This window comes from Phoenix dactylifera, unplaced genomic scaffold (assembly GCF_009389715.1).
Source record: "Phoenix dactylifera cultivar Barhee BC4 unplaced genomic scaffold, palm_55x_up_171113_PBpolish2nd_filt_p 000527F, whole genome shotgun sequence".
Classification (NCBI taxonomy): domain Eukaryota; kingdom Viridiplantae; phylum Streptophyta; class Magnoliopsida; order Arecales; family Arecaceae; genus Phoenix; species Phoenix dactylifera.
Genome location: NW_024067937.1, coordinates 144,249 through 169,553, shown reverse-complemented (window position 1 = coordinate 169,553; position 25,305 = coordinate 144,249). Strand labels below are relative to the sequence as shown.

General features: G+C 37.1%; 1 protein-coding gene and 2 long non-coding RNA genes across 4 annotated transcripts; 1 reads left to right on the top strand and 2 right to left on the bottom strand.

Moving 5' to 3' along the window:
- Positions 1-1,339: 1,339 nt before the first annotated feature.
- LOC103724238 (tobamovirus multiplication protein 3-like) lies at positions 1,340-16,446 on the top strand. The gene is made up of 11 exons (XM_008815434.3): positions 1,340-1,702; positions 2,082-2,172; positions 2,267-2,319; positions 2,406-2,498; positions 2,643-2,714; positions 11,737-11,809; positions 11,906-11,951; positions 12,688-12,751; positions 12,854-12,907; positions 13,029-13,106; positions 16,040-16,446. The coding sequence occupies exons 1-11, from the start codon at positions 1,553-1,555 to the stop codon at positions 16,130-16,132; spliced, it is 867 nt and encodes a 288-aa protein (XP_008813656.1). The 5' UTR covers positions 1,340-1,552; the 3' UTR covers positions 16,133-16,446.
- On the bottom strand, positions 3,311-11,754 carry LOC120106323. Of its 2 annotated transcripts, none has more exons than XR_005508506.1 (2): positions 8,297-11,754; positions 3,311-5,962 (listed from the first exon to the last, which is right to left on the bottom strand). It is a non-coding gene; the product is annotated as an uncharacterized LOC120106323 (long non-coding RNA). The 2 variants fall into 2 exon arrangements; XR_005508507.1 differs by having other exon boundaries at positions 3,311-5,959; positions 8,297-11,753.
- LOC103724239 lies at positions 12,032-17,559 on the bottom strand. The gene is made up of 2 exons (XR_005508508.1): positions 16,726-17,559; positions 12,032-12,713 (listed from the first exon to the last, which is right to left on the bottom strand). It is a non-coding gene; the product is annotated as an uncharacterized LOC103724239 (long non-coding RNA).
- Between the last annotated feature and the right edge of the window lie 7,746 nt (positions 17,560-25,305).

The following is a 25,305-nucleotide window of genomic DNA, read 5'->3' as shown; positions in this document are numbered from 1 at the left end:
TATTTTTCTTTCTATGGACTTGATAGTTTCGTTTGAACCATTAGATGCATCTGGTGCTACTACTAGTGTCCGCAAATTTGGTAGTTTAAGCAATAGTATCACTTCTTTGGCATATTATCCATATCTTCCTTGTCCAAATTTCAATTGATGCCATTCGAGGTGAATTGATAAAGTAACTTGATATCAAATCAGAGGGTTTTTAGTACCAAAATTCTCTGGACTGATTATGGTAAAGTTTTAAACTGTCGAGTAAGCTCATAAAGTCAACTTTGGATCATAGTCCACCACACATTCTCCTACAAATCAACAGTAACATGGTTTGAGAATCACCCCAGGATGATTCTAAACTCTTAGAGGTCTAAAAAATTATCACAATCAAAAAATATTATTGAAAATAGACTTTACTCTTGAGGCAGCAATTGAAGAGTGTTGGTCCTCACTCATATATAGAGTTTCATGGTGATGCAAAATAATATTATTATCTAAATTGGTGGAAGGAAAGAGAGAGTATGAAAGTAAAACAAGGAGAGAGAGGAAAAAAAAACAGAAGCTAGAGAGAGGAGTAGAAAAAATGACTTTCACTATCTTTTTTTTGTTTGTTTAGATTCCAGTGGTTAGAAATATTTAATGAACTTGGTATGTGAAGACTTCTTGTAGCACCTATTAATTTTTTTTTTTTCCCGGGGTTTATTTGGCGGTAAAATTTGATGACTTTGTAGTTTATTTATCCGGTGAATCTCTTGGGGGACCGGATGCCCCACGCCCGGCTGGCTTGTTGGCGGTTATGCTTTCCTTCCACTTGTACCAAGGTGGCACTGGGATGACGTACCCACACGTGAGGCGGTGAACCCAGTGGGGTGAGCCCACGGGTAGGGGAAGGCACGCGAAATCTGCGACCTGTATCGAACATTCCCTAGTGGAAGGGGGGCTCAGTAATGGGGCTGCTACGCGGGTGGGCTGGTCCCTCCCCCTCCCCTCCTATTATTTACCAAAAAAATCTCTGATTTGACCCAACCCCAGCATGCTATGATGGTCATCATCCAAAGCTAAATTGGATTCTAAATTGCCCAGCTCATAATTTGATGGGCCTCCCAGGTAGCGTAGGATAGTTCTAGTCGGCCGTGGGCTGCCCTACTCCAACGTGGCATAATTATTACGGCAACGTGGGATTGCATCATAGCCGTCCGCCAATCTGGACCTCGATCGAATGAGCTGTTCCCTGCCGAGACTCCCACGTGTCGGTCTACCCTAGCCAACCCACCGGCTATTGCCGGCTGTCCGACTCATCTGGCCGTTTCCCGCACGAGCTAGAAGCAGCCCATCGGCTACAACAATCCAAACCGAGGCCGTTTTTGAAGTTTTAACCCAGCCCTCTCGTCTTTTTTCGGGTTTCGTCTCGCCTTTCCCTTCCTCGGTCCTTTTTTTTTCTTTCTATCGGTCTCCTGGATTTCTCCAATCTCCGGCTCTCCAGCTTCTCGGATCCGAGAATTTTTAGGGACCGGCCACTGGGAATTCGAATTTCAAATATTGGGGGGAGTTCCAGCGGGGTCCGATGGCCTCGTCGGTGGTGCCGAATGTGGCGGCGGTGGCGCTTACGAGCGCGGCGAATTGGTGGGACGAGGTGAACAACTCGCCTTTGTGGCAGGACCGGATCTACCATACACTAGCGGGCCTCTTTGGATTCGTTGGAGCCGTGGCTCTGGTTGGATCTCTACCTTTCCCTTTGTCGTTATTCGATTCGATCGTTTGGTTTGTTTGTTCCTCGATTTTCAGATTGCTAGGGTTTCTAATTCGAAGCCTCAGTTTTTGAAAAGATTATTCTTTTCATGTTCAGAAAACTAGAAACCTAGGGTTAGCGTGCTCAATGCTTGCACTCAAAGAATCTTCTTAGAAAAACTTGGAAATTTTAGGGTTTCCATGAAACATGTTTTTTTTTAATGAGAACACTTTTCCTCCTCTGGGTTATTAAGTTCACGATTTCTGCGACAAAGTGAAAACTGAAAACTGGCCTTTCATTTTCCTAGGCTTGAAAATTCCATTAAAAATTATGCTTTTGGATGCTGAAATTTTGTGCCTTGCAGATACAATTGGTTAGAATTGAATGTAGAGTACCAGAGTATGGTTGGACGACGCAAAAGGTCTTCCATTTCTTGAATTTCTTGGTGAATGGCGGTTTGTATCCTTCAATACATGTTTTCCATAAACAACACTGGGGATATTTTTCTTTGCTTATGGTTGACACTGCTGTTATATCGGTCAATTGCAGTCCGATCGGTTATTTTTGCTTTTCGTCGGAATGTGCAGCAGATAAAGCCTGAGGTTTGATGAACTTTAACTATGTGCTGGTTCCAGAGCATTTGAACCAAATATTTCCAAGCCATTATTATAATATTGTTGCATTTCAGATCTTTCAACATGTTCTTCTTGATTTTCCTGGTCTTGCATTCTTCACAACCTATGCCCTGTTGGTACTCTTCTGGGCTGAAATATATTATCAGGTCGGATATTTCTCAATTTGATGAACCATCCTTGCTCATTTTTGATTATCTTGACTGATCATGGATTCTTTGTTTAGTTTCTTTTTGCTTAAAATGATTTCGGATGCCTACTCAGTTCCTTTTTCTGAATTGGAATGTGTTCAGGCACGTGCCGTGTCGACTGATGGGCTTAGGCCAACTTTCTATACAATTAATGGAGTGGTTTATGCTATACAGGTAAACAGTTGATTAGCATATCAAATGATATACTTTGGACTAGCATATCTTTCAAATACATATATCTGTTTGCTCACAGCTAGTTAGCTGTATGATAAAACTGGAAAGTTAATGCAATCAAAGAAATTGGATTGCCAATAGGTTTTCCAATTTACACATGGAAGGTGAACTAGTTTTTCCTCATTTCAACGACCTTGGTTTGTACAAACCTCTTGTCTTGTGGCATGGAATTATTGATTTGATGACTAATTAACATGTTGGAGACTAGATGTTAGTTGCTAGAATTCGAAGCGAGTTTAGGAGTGGAATGTAGGTATGGGTGCAGAGAAGTGAATATTTTAGAAACACTTTTTGCAAGGAAGTGCTTAGGAAGTAGGTGCAGGTTCAAGATTCTAGGAAGGAAGATGTTGAAGTGGGTGTATTACTCTAGATAGAAAATTCCAACTACTACGGACCAGGCACTTGACATCGAAAACAAATAGATGGAGATTTAATAGCTAAGACAGATCTCAATCAAGTAATATCTGAAATTAAGAGCTATTGTTATCATTTTGGTTAATGTAGTCTTTTGGACATTTTACTTTTTTAGGTGCTCCATTCACATTGTTAACTATGGCTTATGAGCCTTTGATCCATGAATCCATGGAACTCTATGCCATGATGGATGCAACTTGTATGCTGTTACTTATGAAAGACTTTTTCTTTGAGCCAGAAACAACTTAATGTCTTAGAAATTGATATTAATAAGATAATACAATGGGAAATTTTATTACAAATTAAAATAGTTAATTAGATTTGAAGTTGGATAACTTGTAATTGTCTTTTTTTTTTCTTTTGAGGTGTACATTGACCCATGATTTTAATTTAATTTTTCAAAAATAAATTTATGAACCAAAATTAGGGAACTATCATAATGACATTATTAATTATAGAAAGGGGCATTTATGAATTGAAACATCTTAAAATATATCAAGACAATTTTAATATATGGTTATTGGTAGCTTGATATATATTAGAACACTTTAAAAGTCACTATAAACAACATATTCCCCGAATCATGTTAAATAATTGTAACTATATCAAAGTTTGATAATAGATAAATTTAAGAGTGCGCAATAGTAAAGTTCTTAAATTTAGTTTCATATTAAAAGGAAATGAGTGAAGTCCAAAAATTTTAGCTTAATGCAAGCAAAATACTTATCAAACATGCTGTCAACATTTGTCATTGTGTCTACTATTGCTATTTACATTGTCCTCCTCCATAATACAGTCAAGCACCACTTCGAATTGGTGTTGGCCATAAACTTTGTCTATCCATTTTAGGCCCTTTCTATTGGTTGTACAGTAACTATCCTTCTCAATCCCATTCAAGTTCATCTTTGGTACATGCAATAGGTTTTATGCATATTTTAAGTATTAGAATATAATCAACTAACTCGCTTGTCAATTCAAAGATAAAAGTAGGAGAAGATATTCTGTGGTAACGGTATGAAGGAGGTGAGAATCTTCCCTTTGGAGGTGACAGCTCAGAAGTTCTGAAGTAGTGTTAAACTAATTTCTATGTGATTGCTTGTGGTAGGCTAGAAGCATCAACATGGATATGCGATATAGCTGTTACACGGTACAAATCCATCGATATGGCAAATCTTGAAGAATATAGTATGATATGGCTAAGATATATTAATATGCATACATATTTACATACATATGCATATACCATGCATATGCATATGTACAAATACATATACATCTAGATTGTCATGCACACATATGTATATCTACATACATCACTGTTCCCACCCTTTCCATCGTGTCTAGGTGTGCCAAGGAACTCCTTGTCCTAAGAAACTCGGTCGTCTGATAGAGAGAGTTGACAAGCCTAATAGCAAGGGGTAGATATGTGCACGAGCATGCCATCGGTATTAGATTAGCCGAAAAGATGGTGGTGATGTCTTTTATTAAAGGTAATTGAATTATAGGAGTTTGTAGGTCCAGGCAAGGATTGCTGTGCCGGAACTGGGGTGCAGACCGGTTTTTCGATGGCATGGGTCGGTACATTTCTATGTTGTTTTGTGCTGGCCCATACCGACATAGTAGAGGAGGTGGGGGAGAGGGAGAACCGAAGATAAAAAAAGAGAGCGAGAGAAGAGGGAGAGAGGGAGGGAGAGAGGAGGCCGGCGGAAGTTCTGCCTCTGGTTTTCCTATTTCATTTGAAACAAGACTCCCGAAGGATTTCAACTTTACTTAAAAATTTTGAAAATAAAAAGAAGTCCCCTCGGGGACCCCTGTTTCAAAAGAAACAGGGTAACCGGAGGTGGAACCCCTCCTCTGCCCCTCTGCGCGGCTCTCCAGCCCTTCGCAGCCCTCGACTGACAGCCACTTTCCCTCTCTTTCTTCCTTTTCCTCTCCCTTCACTGCTCTCTCTCTTTTTCTCTCTTTCCTTCTTCATCTCTTCCATCCCAGTTTCTCGTTTTGGTTGTCGGAACCATTCCAGTCTGCCGCAGATACGACTTGGTGCGCCCTGAACCGAACGGTTCGGGACGGTTCCATCAACCATGGGTCCAGGTGCTTTGACCTCAAAATTTTTTGCCACTATTATACTACCGTTTGAGTGAGATGGATCTGTATAAGGAATAGGGATGTAGCATAAGGCTATGATAGTAGAAATCTAATTTAAGTTACCACTGCACTTAAGGTATAAACTACTGGTAGATTAAGAACTTAGATAAGATAAATTGCATTGATTTGGATGTCGAAGGGTCCTATTACATAGTACAAATCCATTATTTATATTAAAATATAATAACTGCTCACTTTGACGGTTATCCGCATCAAGTCTCGACTTGTAGTAGTTTTGGTAACTAATTGCGGTCGTCTTCCTACTATTGCATGACCATGAAAATGGCCACTTTGTACTAATTGTTTGACCAATATTCATACTCTATCAGCCTTGGTCATCGTTAAACTTTCTTTGCCCTATCCCTACATGGCTTATGTTGGCCGTTTCTCTTTAATGGCCTTTTATGCCTTGGGAGACTCTTGAGACCAATGCATCCACCTTGTATTGCGGTTGATCACGACCCAGTCTTAATCTCTTGGCTTGCTTGTCAATGTCATTGCTGAATCTTCCTCCTTTGGCTTGTGCCTTCATGTTTGATTATCACAGCCGAACTCTATCAGTCCAGCAAGGGTCATGTGACTATCATCCACTTTGACTGGTCCACGTGGCGCTTGCTCATGATTGCCTTCTAGGTTGTTGAGGAGTGCAAACAATTACATATACATACATATATACATGTATCTATCTATACACACCCACACACATATATACACATACAAATACACATACTTATAAATATTACATATATGTATATACATCCTCTTTTATATATTTATATATGTATGTTTATATGCTATAGTGCACATATATGTATGTGTGTATACACATGCATATATTTAGATATGTAAATAGAAAAATCCATGAAGCGTAGCAGCCTAACAAAATGACAATCTACACATTATACGACAGCATCAATTTTGACAATCTCATCATTTAATCATTATTCAGATCGATAGATCTTAAAGCATCCTTCATATTTTAGTGTTGACATGTTAGGCTACAAAATTGACCATAACTTTTTAAAGGTTATTCTTTAAGAAAAGAAAGAAAATGCCCTCCCTCATTTTTGGACACTTGACATGGTTGCTAAGTGTTGAAGTGTCCTCAAGTGTTGGACATGACAACCACAAAAAATCCAGGCACAGGGACATGTGTGTGGATTCGTACATATATTTATATGTATATGTGTCAGTCCATAGATACCTACCTGCATACGTAGACACACGTGTGCATGTTTTGATGCTTATTTCAGAAGAGTAACTTAAAAGTGGAAGTAGAATTATAGAGTTTGCCTAACAAACAAAAACTTAATGGAATAACCATGTGCTTGTGAGCAATGTTTCTTGGACACGGGACATGGGTATCAAGTGTCCAAGTATCCTGAAGAATTTGACACAACAATCTCAAAAAATGTGTATACAGGGACACAATGACATATAATTAATATATGTATATATATTAGAACATAAAATTTTAGCAAAACTAACAGGATAAAATAAGTAATTTATATCCTAATAGCCCTGAATTGGAGAAAGAATAGAAAAACACTAAATTAACATAATCTTAATGAATAAATCTATTTAGCCTTATTTATGGGTTATGGCTAATGGGCCGCATGCTTAGATGCTGGGCTCTACAACTAGAAATGCTATGGCCATGTTCACTTAAGAACATCACTGTTAGGGAAAAGGGCTTTTTCCAAAGTCCTTAATCATTGCTTGGGAACAACACCCCGTCCAGTTGCCTCCTATGGCTTAGGCTAAAAAGAAAGAGAGAGAAGAATGCTCCAACTGCTCAAAGGTGTGGTGGATGTCTTAGAGTTGGGGTGGTGATGAGGAAGGTACAGATTCTTCCCTCTTCTCTCACTTCTTTTCATTTTTTTTCTTTGTTTGTGGCTCTTCCCTCATCCCACTTCTTTAACCCTTTTTTAATTTTTGCACATTTTTTCCTTTTTCCTTTCCATGGCTTCATCTTGGATGGATGAAAGATGAGAGGCACAGCCATATTATGTACGAGAATGAGGATATGTGGTCAATCATGATTAATATAGTCCTTAAGATTAGGAATTTAGATGAGGCGTGGGCTATGAAAGGATGCATGTTTGCAGTGTGTCATGCTGTATTTGGCATGTCGTATCATGTCCCCATGGAGATAAGACAAAGAACATGGAAAATGCCATACCTTAGTAACAATTCTTGCAAGTTATCTGCTAGGCTCATTTAAAGTTTCTTAAGATGTCTTGAGATACCTAAGTTGATAACTAATTTGAATTACATTTTCACTTAAAGTGTTCACATAATTATGATAACTTTATATTGAAAACATAACAACCCTTTGCTTAAAGTGTACATATTAATTGTGATAACAACACTTAAACTTGAAGAGTCTGGAAAATCTTGATAGCTCTAAACTTAAAATATAAGGAAATTTCATTTGAAGCATCTAACACTTTAAACTAAGGTTTCCCTGGATGAGACTTTAAACAAAAAATGTCCAATTGTTGGACAACTTTAGCTGGTGTTACCGATTTACTTCGAAGTGGAGTACCCAATCGTGTCATATTGTGGCATACTATATCCAATTGTTTAAACATTTGATGCTTCTAGATAGCTTACCTCAAAGCTTGGTTGATGAGCTTTAGCAGTTTAAGATTACTAAAAGCTGGAAATAAATGAGTTTTACGAAAATATTTGTCTGGTGTTTTTTTGGAACACCTATTTGGCCCAAATTGACAATTCATAAGACCCAAAGAATGAATTTTATGAAAACAGGTCTTCCCTTATTTTTCTTGAAACTTGTTTTACAGAGAATTAATTTGTTATAGAAAAACTCACAACAACCAAACAACCTCTAAGTATATTTGAGAACTATTTGAAGTTCTTTTCTTAATTTTAAAAAATAAGATATATAAGTATCAGCCATGTCTTCAAGAAGTAATCAATGAGTACCAGTAAATACATACCTGATACAGACACATGTAATTTGAAGCATCCGTGCTTCCTAGGTGGTTGGGCAATGGCTCGAGGAGGTTGATGCTTCTGGTCCTGCTGGTTTATGGTGCAACATAAGCAATGCTTCAAAGCTGTGTGATGTAGGACAGGTGAAGGGGATCTAGAATGGCTTAGGATATGATTGAAATGTACTGGAAATTCAATCGCAGATCTTAGTTTTCGATAAAACTAAACTAGAAAGATAATATTTTTGAAGAGAATAGTTAATGAATAGCTACTCTCTAACCTAAAATTTAAGATTCTACAGGTTAAATTGAGACTTTTAGGATTTATGCATTTAAATATATGAAATCGCGTGCTTGCAGGAATAGTTTGAAAGAAAATCTGATATTTATATGACCAAAAAAAATCTTTTGGGATGTGAAACCCAAAATAGAGATCGATAAGAGATGAATAAGAGACAAGGAAGTAAGTCCAAATAAGTCTCTAGGGGATCAAACATAGAAAAAAAAACTAAGAGAAGGGAAAAGATAATACTGGACTCATACTAAAACCTTGGAGTCACACTTAGGGTTTCAAGACCTCACACTACAAGAGTAAAGAAAACTGAAGACTCCATTATTTCATTCATAATCTGCTTAAACTGTGATTATATCAAACACTAAGCGTCCCCTTTTTATAACAAAACAGAAATTCTAATTCAACTCTTTTAAAATCCAAAACTGCTCCTAATAAGACGCACTTACTATTCATGATTACTGTAACATGTACAGTGCCATTAATTGTAATATGCTACAGCAGTTAGGTTCCTAGATAAGTATTGAGATCTTTAAATCTCAACCTAGAATCCAAAATAACCCATTGAAATTGAAAATAACCAGAAAATAAAAGAAAAATACATAAAAAATGATAATCAAATATAATAAAAATCTAAGCTGCAGCATGATGCAACGTGGCACAAACTTGGATCTCCATCACTTTGGCCCGGCAACTGCTTTAGGTGGTCGTGGAATATGAGGTTGTTCAAGACTAAAGGAAGTAGGTGCTCTAATAGTAGGAGGTAAAATTCTTGCAAGCTTTTGACTAAGGCTCTACTTGTGCTCAGTCATGCAAACGGCTTTTTCTAGGGGCAATGAGTATATGCAGTGGCCAGAGTTTGTCTAGAATCATTTTGCACCTTGATATTTTGTCCTAGCCCCATGTGAATGAGGCCTGGCCTGGTTGGTAAGTCTTGAACCCATATATGCTCATTTCTAGCCCTATGCATGAAAAAAGAGGTGAAAGATTCAAAAGTAGCTGAGAGATTAATTTTTATGAACTAACTTCATTCATTATTTGGGTGATGGGTGGGCTATAGTTTCTCCAATCTTGGAAGTGGTAGGTGGAGTCACAATATTGTGATTAGAAAGATGCTTTGAGTGTGGACTTACACTTTTTCTGCAAGGTACATTTTTTTGATATCTTTCAAACACTTTTTTCCATCGAAATAAATGATCGAAAAATATTTAGTTATTCTTGTTATCAATTAGTTCAACAGCTAGGCTTGAGATCTGATACATCTCTTTAGTGGCAGTACATATTAATGATATGAAGATGCACACATCTGTCAATCATTTTATATAATAATGCTCAAAAAGTTGATATGTCTACAAAATTTGAAATTGTGGTGCAACTTAAATCTTCATATTTTATTAACTTATAGTTGCAAACATCGTTAAAATTTTCATTTGGTTTGTTACTTGCAAATATACCATTTATGTTTTGTTATAGTGAACTGAGATTCAATATTTGCTGCCCTATAGATTTAGGGGAATCTGAAATTATGCCAAACTATGAACTGGGGCTCACCTCAGTGGTTATAACCCCGTGCTTAGTAATCAGAAATTATGGGTTTGAGCCTTGAATGGGTGCATTCACAAGTATTGACAGCTAATGCTGGTGGATGAACACATGAGAAATCGCATAAGACAGTTGAAAATATTGGACATGTTAAGAAATGACTTGGGGTATTCCTAAAAGTTAATAACCCTATTGTGGTAGTGGCATGCATTATTATGATTGTGCAATTAATGACATATTTAATTAGTTAAAGTTTCTCTTGCTTGGTTAATGAATGCCCCTGGGGTTTCATTAAGATGCTCTGGGTTATGGTTTGAACAGCAAACTGGTTAGTTAAGTCAATATTCTGTGCAGATTTCAAGAGACTCGTAATTACCATACAAAAAATAGCATTTGAGCTGCTTAATCTCACTATATCATCTGCGTCCTACAAAATGCATTTTTGAATGATGAGTAAATTTGAGTAAATTCCTTTTAGCATAACATTTAGACAACATAATGCTTTTGTGAGTTGTCATAAAGGCAACGTTAAATAGTGAGACGAGGCTTCATTGTAATGGTACTGTTAGCTAGAAAACATGAATCAGCTGATTTAAAGTATTTTTTCCAATAGTAAGAGTGACTGTTGAAATATGAATCACTACAATATTTACTATTTGGTGTCACCTCTTATTCTTATGGGAAAGCAAATAACCATGGCAACATGTACCCACAAGAATGGCTATAGAATTTGATAATGAACACATCCAACATGCTTCATACATAAAAAAAATATACATGTGTTGAAGTTCTAAAATAAGAAATTATCGGTTAAAAAGTAAATCTGTATTTCTTTCAACTAGTCCGTTTTCCAGATTTGGACATTTGTGGATGAAAGATTCTGCTAAATATTGACCAATTTTACAGAGATATGGTTGAAAAATTTACACTTCTCAATATTTACTTATTTATATATATAGAATCCAGGCCTCCTGAAAATTTGCAAATTTCCTATGCTATATATTATTAAAATGTTTCTATGAGGTTGATTCCATGTACCATGGCATGTTTTCCCTGAAAGTGAAAAGAAAAACAAGAAAGGGATAAAAGACTGAGTGAAGGATACACAAGCCTTTTTATGTGTTGGTTTTAACCGAAACCAAACTAAAACAAACGGGCTTTGGATAAAACTGAGTGATACTACAAAACCATGACAGCTGAAGCCAGTCTGGTAATCTGGGAACTTAAAACTTGGGTTTTAGGGAATCTTTTCCTTGTGTTATGTTGATGCAAATGATAGTGGCTTTTGTTGATGTTAGTTGAGAAGAAAACAAATAACTGAATGGGTTGACAAATCCATTAAGTTGTATAAAAAAAGTATCTTTTCCTTATGTCATGTTGATGCAGATAATAGTGGCTTTCATTGATGTTAATGTAGAAGAAAACAAATAACTAATTGAGTCGACACATCAATTAAGTTATATAAGAAAATTGCAGTCTTTACAGTATACTTTCAGGCTGTTTCTGTGCCTAGATTACTTATTATTTATTTGATCTGTCATGGTTTGGAAAGATTATGTGGTCTTTACCATTTGGCTTGTATTTTTTGAGTGATTGAAGTAGTACTCTGCAGATAGCTCTGTGGCTGCTTTTGTGGTGGAAGCCTGTTCGAGCTGTTCTCATCTTATCAAAGATGTTCTTTGCAGGTGCAGTTTTAATTTGTTGGCTTTCTATTATTTTAATTAAAAAATCATCTATATACTTTTGAACCTATAATAATGTTCACATATGTATATTGGCAGGTGTCTCGTTATTTGCTGCTCTTGGGTTTCTTCTCTATGGGGGGAGGTGAGATGCTTATGATATTTGTCTATCTAACGATTCTAACTAATTCGGTTGATTTTAACATTTATCTCATAGCTATCTTCTTTTTTTTATAATTCTCATAACTAGCCCTTGTGTTAGTTTAGATCTCATTCTGAACACATGGTTAAGGTATGCTTAGCAAGTACAACAACCAAACTGAAAGTTGTTGCTTATGTTGACTTTGTTGTTACTCTCCTTGCAGTTCATTTTTGTTCTCCTTGTAAATATAGTTATTTTTTCCCCTTAAAATTTTGTTTGCTGACTGTTTCAGGGTCCTTAGGCTTCCTAACTCATGCGTTGCTAAATTTGCCAGCTTCAGCCTTTTTGTAGTGCATATTTAGGTCGCAACATAAATGGAAACAGGACTGTATTTTACTGTAATGAGTTTATACAATCATATGTTCTAGAAGTGTTAAAACATGATCATCCACCAAATCACTGATATCAAATAACCAATTTTAGAGCCCTTCAAATCATACAGATATTAGCAAACCATAGAAGATTGACTCCCCACCCCCCGACCCCTAAACAAAAGCGCCCTGATTCCTTTTTCCGAAAGATTGCTCTTAACTGATACTTGGTATGGTTAGTATCCTTCCAGGGATCCATACGTTTTGACACTCCATAATTTAAAAATTTCAGTGTATGTACTGCACATTATAATCTGTGTATTTATGCAACTTGTGTCTTTCATATTCACTTTCATTGTCGCTGCTAGGCTCTTTCTGATGTTGCAACGCTTCCCTGTTGAATCAAAAGGGAGACGCAAAAAATTACAGGAGGTACTTTTGGTTGTACTGTGGATAGCAAAGCATTTTTCATTTAGAGCATCTAGCTCCTGATTTATTATTTAATGCATTGCCTTTACCCCCCCTGTTTAACAGGTTGGTTATGTGACCACCATATGTTTCTCCTGTTTCTTGGTGAGATGTATAATGGTAAGTGCTATACTTTTTGCGTAATTTGTAGTATGTTCTGGCGACTATGTTTGGCGAAGCATGCCTCACTTTTTAGCTGTTGATGTAATTACCTCTACTAATTCCAAATCTTGTTTCACAGATGTGCTTTAATGCATTGGATAAAGCTGCAAACCTAGACGTTCTGAACCATCCGATTCTGAACTTCTTATTCTACTTGGTATGGGTCCAATCCATGTTACATTTCATAAAACGTCTATTAGTGAATGATATCTTGAAGTAATGAGGAACTAGAAGTTCAAAATGCTGCAGTTATTGCTAATCTCAGAACATTGAACCTTATCCTAAAAGTCCTATCTGGTTCCTTCTACATTGATCAGCTTTATGGATCAACTTGATGTTAACAAGCTCTATGCATTTATCGATCATCTGAAATTTCTATAACATGCATGATAACTAGGCAGCATTTAAGTTCACTTGACGTTCTGAACCATCCGATTCTGAACTTCTTATTCTACTTGGTATGGGTCCAATCCATGTTACATTTCATAAAACATCTATTAGTGAATGATATCTTGAAGTAATGAGGAACTAGAAGTTCAAAATGCTGCAGTTATTGCTAATCTCAGAACATTGAAACTTATCCTAAAAGTCCTATCTGGTTCCTTCTACATGGATCAGCTTTATGGATCAACTTGATGTTAACAAGCTCAATGCATTTATTGATCATCTGAAATTTCTATAACATGCATGATAACTAGGCAGCATTTAAGTTCACTTATCTTTATACATTATAAATGAACTTATGGCTGATATGTAAGAAGAGGTACCTTAGTTTGTATATTATGTAGTTTTAGTTGATTAGACAAAACTTGGTTTGTGTTAGACTATAATTGTGGAGGCGGCCTTGGAGAAGGAATAGGACATAAACATAATATATGAAATGCAATTTCAATTTCAATGGAAATGATGCTTCAGTTTCATCTTGAATCTATTAAACGGTGAGATTTTTATGGCATAATACATATATGATAGAATAATATTCAATTAGATGCGAAGTGGAGGGGTGCTTTTGGATGTGATAACTCATGATTTGGCTCGTTTGTTGAAATCAAGTTTTGCTGTACCGGTCGGTATCATATCGTACCTGATGTATTGTAGGATGGTACTAGTATGGGTTTAATACCGAGACGGTGAACCTTAGTTGAAACATTCATTGAACAATGAGGTCCAATATGTTGTGTGGTTTAAGACATTCGGCAATATGGTGTGTCAGTGACTGATTGGAGTGCTGAGGCAAATATGTGGTTAATCTAGGAAGATAGAGTCAGGAATGAGGATGTGATTATTAAATGAGGAGTACAGGCTTTATGAGTTTGGAACAATGATGGGAACCTATTTTGGATGGACTTGTGCAACAAAGATCCTAGAAGGTTAGATAAGGATAGGTGCTTAGGCTTGTAAAGGGGCAGAGAATAGGTTGGAAGCTTTGAAAAGGGATGTAGAAAAGCTTCCAATGTCATTAAATATATCATGTATTGGGAATGAAGGGTAGGTTGTTGAAAGATTCACAAGCAAGTGTCAAATGGTTGGGACTAGGCTCCATGTATATGCGTATAATTTTTGATAATTGATTGAGCTTTAATGCCTTTAGTGGGTAGACTGTTTCTCTTAAATCATCTTATACTTGTCCTTCCCCAGTCTGTTGGTGATAGCAGCCTTTTTCTAAGACTATAGGGAAACTTATCTGGATTCTTTTAATGTCAATAAGTCAACTAAAAGTTATCAGAATGACAAGAAAGCAATAAGTCAAGGAAAGATTATTAGATTTAAGGAAGTTCATAAAATTATTTAGGTTTTAGTTATAAAAAAGTTGATTAATGCTGTTTCTTCTATAAATTGGAAACTACCATTTTACTAACTTCTCATCTAATAACTGCCACATGCATGTAGACTTCTTATGCATGAGAGAGTTTCCAAATTTCATGTTTTCTCTCAACTTCCGATTCATTTTAAGTCGCTAAGTAATAGTTTGATACTTTGGCACGAACAATAATTACATGGTAGCCTGATTGTTTCCCCCAACTTAAGTGTTTGCCAATCAAAGCATATCTTATGAATATTATAATATGTTAGAGATACATCATGTATTACAACGAACGTAATTACATATCATTGTTGCTGCTATTAGTTTTTGAATGAACCTGGTAGGTGGCTAGGATTTCTGAAATACTAACATTAACTGAGATACATATAGGTGGCTATTACTTTACAGTATGCAGATGTTTGATGATATATTTGTTTTTGAAGATATTGGTCCTTGACTATTTTTAATTCTGTTGTAACCATTGTAGTTTTATGTCGCTAAAATTAGGTGTAAATAAGGAAATCTTTAATTGTGAATCATCAAAAACATGATCTAGAATATTACTGAAGTAACTTCATCATTTGAGGATGCAAATTCCTTTACTTTGTGAAGTGTGTATCTTAAGAAAAAGTGAATCATGTGAATACTTGGAGTAGTTTCTGATCTTAAATGCTTAGAAAGTTGGTGTAGAAGTGAGCATTTAACTTTGTGAAAAAGCATTTGAATTTGTAGACATTTTTTTGGTGAATTATTCAATCTTGCTGTTATCATAATCTATTGGGAAGTAACTTGACAGGTTTGGTATTCTATCTAAGCTGTACTTAGTGACAACCTTAGATGATCGATTGAATTTTACTAGATTAGTGAATATATGCCTAGAATATATAGATGCTCTCTCCTTTTTGGGGATGAGTAATGGGAGGAACTGTTCATTACAAAGGGCTAATTGCTCTTGCAATGGGATCTTTAGATGATATTTAACTTCTGTGTCTCACCCTTGAAGCATGTTATCGGTTTTGGATGTACGTAGTTTGGGTTTGGTTGATCTTGATGCAGCCTGACTCAGACTTGGCATAATAAGGTTGTGCTAGTCTAAGTTAGATCCAGCTAAGTTGTTTGATCCAGTAGGGTCTAGCAAGTTTGGAGAATTTTAGTTCATCTCCAGTTAATGCAGATTTTTGATTTGTAATCTGATGGAACTCAATCGTTTCAATTTCTTTCTCCATTATATATTATCTCATAGTTAGCATTTCAGTGCTTTGACGTTATTTGTTCAATGTTTGCAGCTGGTGGAAATTCTTCCTTCAGCTCTGGTCCTTTTCATCTTGAGGAAGCTACCACCTAAGCGTGGCATCACACAATACCATCCTATCCATTGATTCAGGGATTACAATGCTGTGTAGCTTGTGCTCTTTCAGTCTATCAAAAATGGAACTTGTTAGGTTCTGTACAGCCTATGTTTCCATATAGAAGTAACAAGCAAGAATGTAGAAAAGAGAATGAGTCTCGGACGTTGGATGTAAGGTTGGTTTAGAGGGTTATGCTTGTTCTAGTGGAGACTGTAAAGTTGTGAATCATTGCATGTATGTTCTGTATAATATTCTTTCTGTAATTAGAAATACACAACGTTTCTTCTGGTTTAACCTTTCATGTTGAACTGCTAACTTTTTTCGACAATTATTGCTTCAGAAAATCATCCATGTTCAATGCTTTGAGTTGATTTCTGGGGAACTGAGTTTTGATATTAGTCCGTCCATTCTTTTACTTGTTGCTTCTACTCTTTAACACCATCTACAAACAAGATTAGACGTGCTTAATGAATGCACAGAAGTCAGTGAACTGCATGCAGCTTTCCGTTGTTTCACGGAATTCTAGTCTATGAAGAAACAATTATCTGATTGAAGATATCACATGTTAATGAGGTAAAGATAACAAAATGAAGAACAAAAGAAAGTATAGTGAGAAGACATACCGACAGGGAAGGAAGCGATCCCGATATTTGGGATCCTCAAAATTGCACCTGGGGGAAGAAGGAAGCCAAAATCCTGAGACAGATGATGAATTGTTGGGAGAACTGAAGGAAGAGCAGCTTGACAATCGTTGAGAAGCATTCATTCATGGCTGTATGAAGGCCCTTCCTGGAACTACCAGTCGTTTGGGCCTATGGTTTTGAAAGTTAGGTTTCCTGCGTGTCAACGCTTCTTATTTTCCGGCCTTTTATTTCTTGAACCGGCAGCTATTGTTAGGTCAGTGGCTTAACTGGGGTCAGACATGAAGGTTTGGGGCTTCCTCAAACTTTTGAGTATGATGCTGTCATGCACATGGGTTGAGGTATACTAAGATCTGTGCAGGGACATGCAAAACAATTCACTCAACTGAAATGGGGATCGGGTTGTATCTTTCCTGCGTAAGAATGATTGATCTTGTTTTCCCAAGATCAACCATGGGATTGTGCATTGCACAGCTCTCAAAGCGCTCTAAATGCTAGCCTCTCCTCCACCTGCACAGCTCTTAAAGCAGCCGTTGTGCGATCCAATGGCACAGATCTTAAAGCGGCCGTTGTGCGGTGGTTGACATTGTGAAACAAGGTGAATCATTCTTTGGTGCGAAAGATACAACCTAAACCCACTGGAATGACAGTGATACCAAAATATGGCGGAAGTTTCTGTTGCATTATTTATGTGATTAATTTACTTTGGATTTTTAGGTATTTATTAGATAAGCAAGTTATGAGTCTTGATAGTAATGAATCATCTATAAAATACTATGCATGCAATATTTTGAGAAACAAACTGTAGTGCATGTCTCCCTACTCCTTTTTAAGACTAGATCATAACCTAATCACTTTCATTTCAGAAAATGGAAGTAGTACATGTAGATAAAAGAAAGGTGAAATGGGAGGGAAGAGAGAGAGGCGTATGCCACTGAGACCACTAGGATTAGAACAAGTTGCAGCTGTAAACAGAGGAGCAATCTTTCTAGGATCTTTCCAGAGGAGCCTCTGGCCTAGGGGTGAAAAATGGGAGGGAAGAGAGAAGATACTTCTACCATTGAGACTAGAACAAGTTGCAATTATAAATGGGGGAGAAATCTTCCTAAGATCTTTCACAGAGGAGCTTCTGATCCAATCTTTGGCCAGGGAAAAAGGTGTCCAAAAGTTCAGCTGTTTTCTTAGTATTAAAGAAAATTCTTTTCTTCCTCCAACAATGCTTGCTAACAAATGATTGCCATCAGTGTCATCTAACCTAGCTAGATGACAGGATTTCTTCAAGAACTTACATCCAATCTGTCCATAGCTCATGAAAATCTTTAGGTGAGTCAGAAATATTTAGGAACTGCATGAAATATCTCCGTAAAGGCTTCACGGATGAGCTCGCAAGAACCAATTGGAGGGTGGGATCGGAATGATTAAATGTGGATTTGTAGGTCCTCATGCTGCAGCAAGAATTGCCTCAGTCCAAAGAAGGTGACAGCATTTAATTGGAAGGTAACCAAATACTTAGTACTCGCTGATTAGAATTTAAAGAAAATGAATTGGATTGGTTTTAAAGTCTGGACTTCGTAGCAACCACGAAGAAACAGTCAAAATTGTTGGAATTTGTATCCTAAATGTCAATCGTCAGCATATTGATGATTGAATTTTGTAAATGAATTGACAAATTAATAAAGTGTTATTTGGCATTATTCATCATTTCATCTTCAAATGAACTCTTATATGATGAAGTCCTTAGGACTTATGTTATGATAAAGGAGGATTTATCTTTGAGTCCTTAAACTTGTTTGCGACGAAATGATATGTTGTTACTAGGACGACAACATTATCGAGATTAGGTCGTTGTGTGACATATACGTTGGTTGTCCTCTTAACCAAGGAGTGTGGAGACACTGGTATGCCACACAAGTGAAGTGTAGAAGTACATTTCACTAAACGTGACCAATTCCGGAACGCTCTACTGTCGAGAGATGTTCCGAGTGGATATGGGTATAAGTTTGGCCCTCTGACCTGAGACCGCAACCTGTGACTAGCAAGCAACTCATTGTACTTTGGTACCGGACTACCTGAATTTCTAATTCAGTGACAGAAGGTCACTGGGTGCAGTCAAGTACTTGCGTAGTCAGTTGTGAGTCAAGATGGAATTGACCCCTCCTGAAAACAGGAGATAATATCTTGTGATTAATTTAGCAAAACCTTGGCCAGGGTAATCCCAGTGAGGAGTCATGGGATATCTAAAGTTAATCACATAATGGATGTACTAATTATAGGGTTGACAGTGAGCTCTAAGTCATCCTGGCATTAGGAGTCAAAGAGATTGAATTATACAGTAACCATAGTTCAGGGTTCCAGAATATTTGCTTCGCATATATTCGACCTATCCGGACGTCGGGTACCATTGCTAGATGGTCACATCGATTAGTGTAGAAAATTGTTCCTATACTACCGGCTTAGGTTCGAACCTATGAGGTCACACGCATAGAAGATTCCTGATTGATCAAGAAAGCTGATGAATGATTAAGAATCATTCAGGAGTAATTTGGTCAATTTGATTGGCAAATTATCTTATAAAATAATTAAAGTAATTATTGAAGGATTAATTAGTAATTAAATTACTAATAAACTCAATTTGATTGAGTAATTGTGCTAAGGATGAGCCAAATTGAATTGGATTCAAGTTTGGGCTCAATCAGGGTTTTGAACTGATTGGATTAGGTCAGAACCAAAAAGGACTTAAGCTGATCAAATTAATTTTAAATTAATTTGTTCTTAATTTGGGATTGACCTAATTGAATTAGGTCCAACACAAAGTAATAATTCAATTTGATTGAGTTTGCATGAGCCAAAATTGAATTGGATTCAATTTGAGCTCAATCAGGGTCTGACCTGATTAGATTGGGTTCAACCAAATTGCTTTGTTTTAATTCGGGTTTGACCAAATTTGATTAGGTGCAACCCAAGGGGATTAGGCTCAGATGATGTGGCAATTATTGGTGACATGGAATTGGATTTCATGAATTTTAAATAAACCAAAATTATTGCATGGCACATGGACCCATTGCTTGACACATGGCGACATTGTTTGTTATTTGAATTTAAATTCAAACATTAAGCAATGTGTTAAATGATTTTAATCACTCAAACCATCAGCCAAGGTGGCGTCTGAGTTTTTGAATGGATTAAATTCGAATTTCAAGAGGTGATTTCGAAATTATGAAGTGTTTTACCTTGCCGCATGGATTTCAAATTCCTTTCCTCTTGCACATGTGTTTAAAATTTGAATTTAAATCAGATTTGGTTGAGATCTGATTTGGGTTGTTCCTATTCCTTTGCATGTACCAACTAAAAGAGGTTTTCTGAAAATAAATTTCGAATTTTGAATGAAAATTTGGAGGCCATTAAAAGGGGTCAAACATGGGCACCAAAAACACATCCATTGCAGCCTTCTTCCTCACCCGCCTCCTCCTCCTCTTCTTCTCCATTTTAGATAGGGTTTTCAGGGTGAATATCTAGAAGATTCAAGATCAGATCTGAGTCCTCTACTTCCCTTACAAACCTCATCTCTATCTGCTTCAAGACGATTGATCAAGAGTTGATTGAATCCCGGCGGGCAGATTTCAGCTTTCAAGTGTTCTGCAGCTGCTAGCACTGTTGCGGAAGAAGATCCTTCAGGACTTCGCGTGTACTTCTCGTAGAGGCCATTCGTGTGCGTGGCTGCGAAGTCAAGAATCAGATTCACAACTTTCATCCATCATAAAAGGTATTAATCTAGCATTAATCATTTATTATGGTGTCAAGGTCTAGGTCCAATTCCCCGAGGTTTTACCCTCTTTTGGGGCTCCTCACGGAGATATCTCCAGAATCCATTCGATGGATATTCGGAGATTAATTGGAATAGAGTTCTTAAGTTTCAGATCTGATAGTTAATCATGCATAAAAGTTTTAGCATAATTGTTTAAACGATTCCGGCATAATCCTATATGTTCTTAAGGTGCTGATTTCTAGATTTGATCTTGTAAGCATGCATGAATTAAATTGTTTGATTCGGTTTTTCCGCTGCGTTTTAAAACTTAAAAAGAACTACGTATGGCTTGATCCCCCTTATGAAGGGGTACGTAGGCAACCCGATCAGGTTCAGCCATGGTTTTCAAAAAAAAAAAAAATTCAGCATGCTAAACACCGAAGAACCTAGGATTCACTTTCAGTGGTATCAGAGCCAGGTTTATGTTTAAACTTTTATGTTTTAATTCTTGCAATTAAATCTGAAATCATTAACATGTTTAGATTAGATCTAAAGTGCTTTTTATGATTGATTTAATTGCTGATTATGCATGATTAAGTAGATCTGAAATTTTGGATGCATATGATGCATGTTTATGTTAGGATTAGTAACATGAATAAATCTAAAAGTGATTTTAATATTGTTTAGATTAGATCTAAATAAAGTTTATGATTCATATGATCTCTGATTTTAATGAACAAATCAGATCTGAAAATAAAAGTGAAAAAACAAATACATAAGATGTATGTTGTTTGTATTAATTCATGTTGTTATGTATATGTGATGCATGAACATAAAACATAATGACTTAAACATGAATTAAATCTGATTATATGTGATTAATTACAAAAACTCAGATCTGAAAATGTGTTTTAAGAACTGAAAGATTGTAATTAATATGTAATTAAAAAGAAATATGCAATGATCAAAACTTTCATAAGTCTAAACTTAATTGAGAATTAAGTGTTATGAAATAGAATTGTAACTCAATTAATTGACATTGCATAATTCTTTGGGCATATGGGTTAGCTTGAATCAAGTTCTTAGGATTGGGTTAGACCTAAGGTTAGAATCAAACATGGTCTAATTAGAGTTAATTGATCAAATCTAATTAAGTAGTAACTAGATTAGGTCAAGGAAACTCTAGGTTAAATACAATAGTTGTAGATTGATCAATTCCATGTCTTTGATTAGACCAAGATGGAACTTGATTTAGGCTTAGAGGTGTAGCCCGAGTCATTTGAGTAATCAAATCGAAATTGATTAACCAGTCGGTGTCTAAGGTAAGTTTGGCAGTTTTGACCGGTGGTTTTTAATTGGGAGCTACTCGCACTGATTCGTCTTTGTCGAGTTAATGGCATATCCCTTCCACCGATCTCACTTACCTGGCCGACATGGTCAATCACATTTTGATTGGATCACTTAATGATTCGAGTTAGCCCATGCCTTAAGGAAAATCAGTATGACTGATTTAGGTGTCTCCTTAACCAGTTTGAGTCTAATCTGATTTGGTGAAGTCAGTGGGAGAAATTAGACTAACCGGATCTTCTCATCTATCCTAATTATGAAATCCTCTAAAATTATTAGGTCCTTAAAATAAAATGGTTATGGAGATAACTAGGTCATAGCCTCCCATTAAGTTGGGTGATAATGGGTCCAATATTTTGATAATTATTGGAGGCGCCACACGCCTGGTACTTATCAAGCATTGGAATTGTCATTCAATATATGATGAGTTAAGTGTACCTTCAATAGGCGGTCAGGTGAGCCGAGCCACACTCGGGCTTGGTCGTCTATTAGTTGATTAGACTTAACCCTATCATTTAATGGTTGGACCTGACTAGGGTATTCGGTGGAGGCGCCACACGTCTGCCGGAAAAACCTAGGGCAAAATCATCACTAGAAGTTGCTTGGTGAAGCAATTGGTTAAGAACCTACCAATAGGTGCATATGGGTTGGCCGAGCCACACTCGGGCCTATATGGGATCTATTGGGTTCTAGTGCCCACTAAAGAATTAGGAGTAATTTTTCGAATTAGAGGTAGAGGCTACCAATTTGTATAAAATAGTGGAAATATCTTTAGACTAAAGTCCAGGTCTACTGTGTTTAGTCAATTCATATACTAATAGCCAAATTTTCTTTTTATGCAGAAATGGCCACTAATTTATCACTTCGCTCATTGTTGGACAATGACAAGTTGACTGGTCCAAATTTCAATAATTGGCATAGGAAACTGAACATAGTGCTAGAGCATGAGAGGATCCTTTATGTGATAACGGATCAAGCACCTGAGCAGCCCGCTGCTAATGCATCAAGATCGACCAGAGACACTTATCAGAAGTGGCTCAGTGACCGGATCACTGTTCGATGCATCATGTTGGCAGCAATGAGTGATGAGTTTAGTAGGCGTTTTGAGAATACGCAGCCGGAAGATATCATTCAAGTGTTGAATGAATCATTCGGGGTTCCTGACGACGTTGAGAGGCACAAAACTAGTTGTGCCATCTTCAGCGCCCGAATGAAAGATGGGACCTCGGTAACTGATCATGTACTGTACATGATTGAGTTGATCGAGCGTCTAAGCTCTCTTGGCTTTCCCCTTCATGATCAATTGGGGAAGAATACCATACTAAACTCATTGCCTGGATCATACCGTCCTTTTCTCACTCATTTTCGTATGACGAAACCTGTAGTGAATTATCACCAATTGTTGGGGTTACTACAGACGTTTGAGAAGATCACCAACTTCTTAAGAAGACGGTGAATTTAGTGGGAGGTTCATCCAAGGGTCGCTCCTTTAAGAAAGGGAAAAAGAAAAATAAAATCCAAAAGAAACAGGTGCACCATGCTCAGCCTAGTCAGAAAAAGAATAAAAAGGCTGATCAGAGCAAGGCGGAGTGCTTCTTCTGCAAGAAGCAAGGACATTGGAAGAGGAACTGTCCTCTTTACATTGCATCCCTCGATCCGAACCGGCCTAAGAAAAGTGGGCAATCAGTTGCCAATCAAGGTACTTATATGATAACACCTTGCAATTTTTCTATTTGTGATAATTCGACCTGGGTATTGGATACCGGTAGTCCTTTTAATATTTACAATTCGTTGCAGGGGCTACAAGTCAGTAAGAGGTTTGAAGAAGGAGAAAGGTTCCTGAATGTTGGAGATGGAAGACCAGTTCCAGTTCTAGCTTTAGGAATTCTTAAACTTGAATTCAGCTCTCATGTAAATGTCCTTAGTGATTGTCACTATTGTCCAAGTTTTCTATTGAATATCATTTCTGTAGGCGTTTTGGCCAAAAATGGTTATGAAATATCAATAAAAAAGGATTATTGCAATGTCATTTGGAATGGTGTTGTTGTAATGAATGGAATTCTGAGTAATGGCATTTACATTTTGTCACAGCCTGTTCATGTAATGTATAAATCCAATAAGCGCCCTAGAATAGATAATGTCACGGATGTCTACCTTTGGCATCATAGGCTAGGTCATATTAACAAGAATAGGATGAACAGATTAAGTAAAGAGGGAATCCTTGATGTTAATGATTGTGAATCATTGACAACCTGTGATGTCTTCTTGGTAAAATGACCAAATCACCTTTCACCGGAAAAGGTGAACGAGCCAGTGATTTATTGACCCTTGTACATTATGATGTATGTGGGCCAATGAGCACAGATGCTAGAGGTGGGTATTCATATTTCATTACGTTTACAGACGACCTTTCTAGGTATGGTTATGTCTATTTAATGAGACATAAATCTGAATCATTTGAAATGTTCAAATTATATCGTAATGAAGTAGAAAAACAAACTGGGAAGAGTATTAAAACTCTTCGATCAGATCGAGGAGGTGAATACCTCTCCAGTGAATTTTTGACATATCTAGGAGAAAATGGGATTCTCTCCCAATGGACTCCTCCTGGTACACCACAATATAATGGTGTGTCAGAAAGGAGAAATCGAACTCTGTTAGACATGGTTCGATCCATGATGGGGTTTGCTAATCTGCCCATATCCTTTTGGGGATATGCTCTTGAGTCAGCCTGCTATATTCTAAATAAGGTTCCAAGTAAGTCTGTAAATAAAACACCACATGAGATGTGGACTGGACGTAAGCCGATGCTCTCTCACCTTAGGATTTGGGGGTGTCCGGCGTACGTCAAACGTTTGAAGACAGACAAACTTGAACCCAAGTCTGACAAATGTTTCTTTGTTGGTTACCCTAAAGAAACTAAAGGATATTACTTCTACTTTGCTGAAGAACAAAAGTTGTTCGTAAGCAATAGAGCAATTTTCTTAGAAAAGGAATTCCTTGGTGAAGGAACAAATAGCTCTAATGTTGAGCTTAGAGAAGTTCAACATGTAGAAGATCCGACACCATCTACTGAACCAGTTGAGTCGGATTTGATTAGATTAGATCCAGAACCCATATTAGATGCACCATTAAGGCGATCGGATAGAGTACCACGTCAGCCGGACAGATACTACGGTTTCTTGGTCCGGGATGGGGATCCTATCGAACTTGATGAAAACGATGAGGATCCGATCACATATATGGATGCAATGCAGAGGTATGACTCTGATAAATGGCTTGGAGCCATGCAATCCGAAATGGAATCCATGAAGGTCAATGATGTTTGGACATTAGTTGACCCACCCGAAGGAATTAAATCCATATGGTGTAAGTGGATATTCAAAAGGAAACGGGGCGCAGACGGAAAGGTAGAGACCTATAAAGCCCGTTTGGTTGCCAAGGGTTATCGTCAACGTTATGGTATTGAC